This window comes from Mesitornis unicolor, unplaced genomic scaffold, assembly GCF_000695765.1.
Source record: "Mesitornis unicolor isolate BGI_N332 unplaced genomic scaffold, ASM69576v1 scaffold10252, whole genome shotgun sequence".
Taxonomy (NCBI): domain Eukaryota; kingdom Metazoa; phylum Chordata; class Aves; order Mesitornithiformes; family Mesitornithidae; genus Mesitornis; species Mesitornis unicolor.
The window spans coordinates 21063-21766 of record NW_010170044.1 but is presented as its reverse complement, the minus strand read 5'-3'; the positions used below and the strand labels follow the sequence as shown (position 1 = coordinate 21766).

Sequence of the window (704 nt, the reverse complement as noted above, 5' to 3'; positions counted from 1 at the left end):
TTTTGAGAAACCTTAAAACAATGTTATAGAAAAGCAGTGTTAGGGATGTGTAGTGAGAAGGGCTGTGGCCGTTATACTGCTGGTCTTCACCTGCATGAACAGAGTCAACATGCACATTTCAGGGTCTCTTTCAGATAAAGGATGTAGATCACCATGTTCATTGAACAGCTTCTTAAGAGGACTTTCCCTGGTTCAGATGTGATCCCTATCCTGCCATGTGTACGGGTCTCTGGCAAGGGGAGAGCCTGTGACAGCGAGCAGGGGCTGAGGGCCAGCGCGGTGCCGCTCAGCGGTGTCCAGGCCCTTCCTTGTGGGGGTCTCATGCTGTGCCCCATGGGCTCCTTTCAGAACTGCCTTATTCGAGTGACGCCGCGGGGCCGCGAGGCGCTGGTGACAGATTTTGGGCTGGCCAGGGAGGTGGTGGAGCTGCCTGTGAAGGACGTGGAGAGGAAGCTGTCTCTGGTGGGCTCTGCTTTCTGGATGGCTCCTGAGATGCTGCGGGGAGAGCCCTATGACAGGAAGGTACGGCACTGCTTCCCAGCTCCTTGTTCATCCTCTGAGCTCCTGAGGGGGTGTGGGGGATGTACCCTTTGCTTGCTGATGATGTGTCCCAGCAGCAGAACAGCCCTTCCCTCCTTCCCTGGGAAACATTGCCCTGCTCCCTTTGCTCAGCAATGCTCTGCTTAGCAACGTGCAATTTCCTT

At 55.3% G+C, this 704-nt stretch overlaps 1 protein-coding gene across 1 annotated transcript in view; it reads left to right on the top strand.

Moving 5' to 3' along the window:
* Positions 1-704, top strand: part of LOC104536844 (dual specificity testis-specific protein kinase 2-like) — a 7635-nt gene that overhangs the window by 4517 nt on the left and 2414 nt on the right. The window contains exon 5 of the mRNA XM_010179571.1: positions 349-522. Coding sequence (XP_010177873.1) covers positions 349-522 — 174 coding nt within the window. The remainder of the gene's footprint in view (positions 1-348; positions 523-704) is intronic.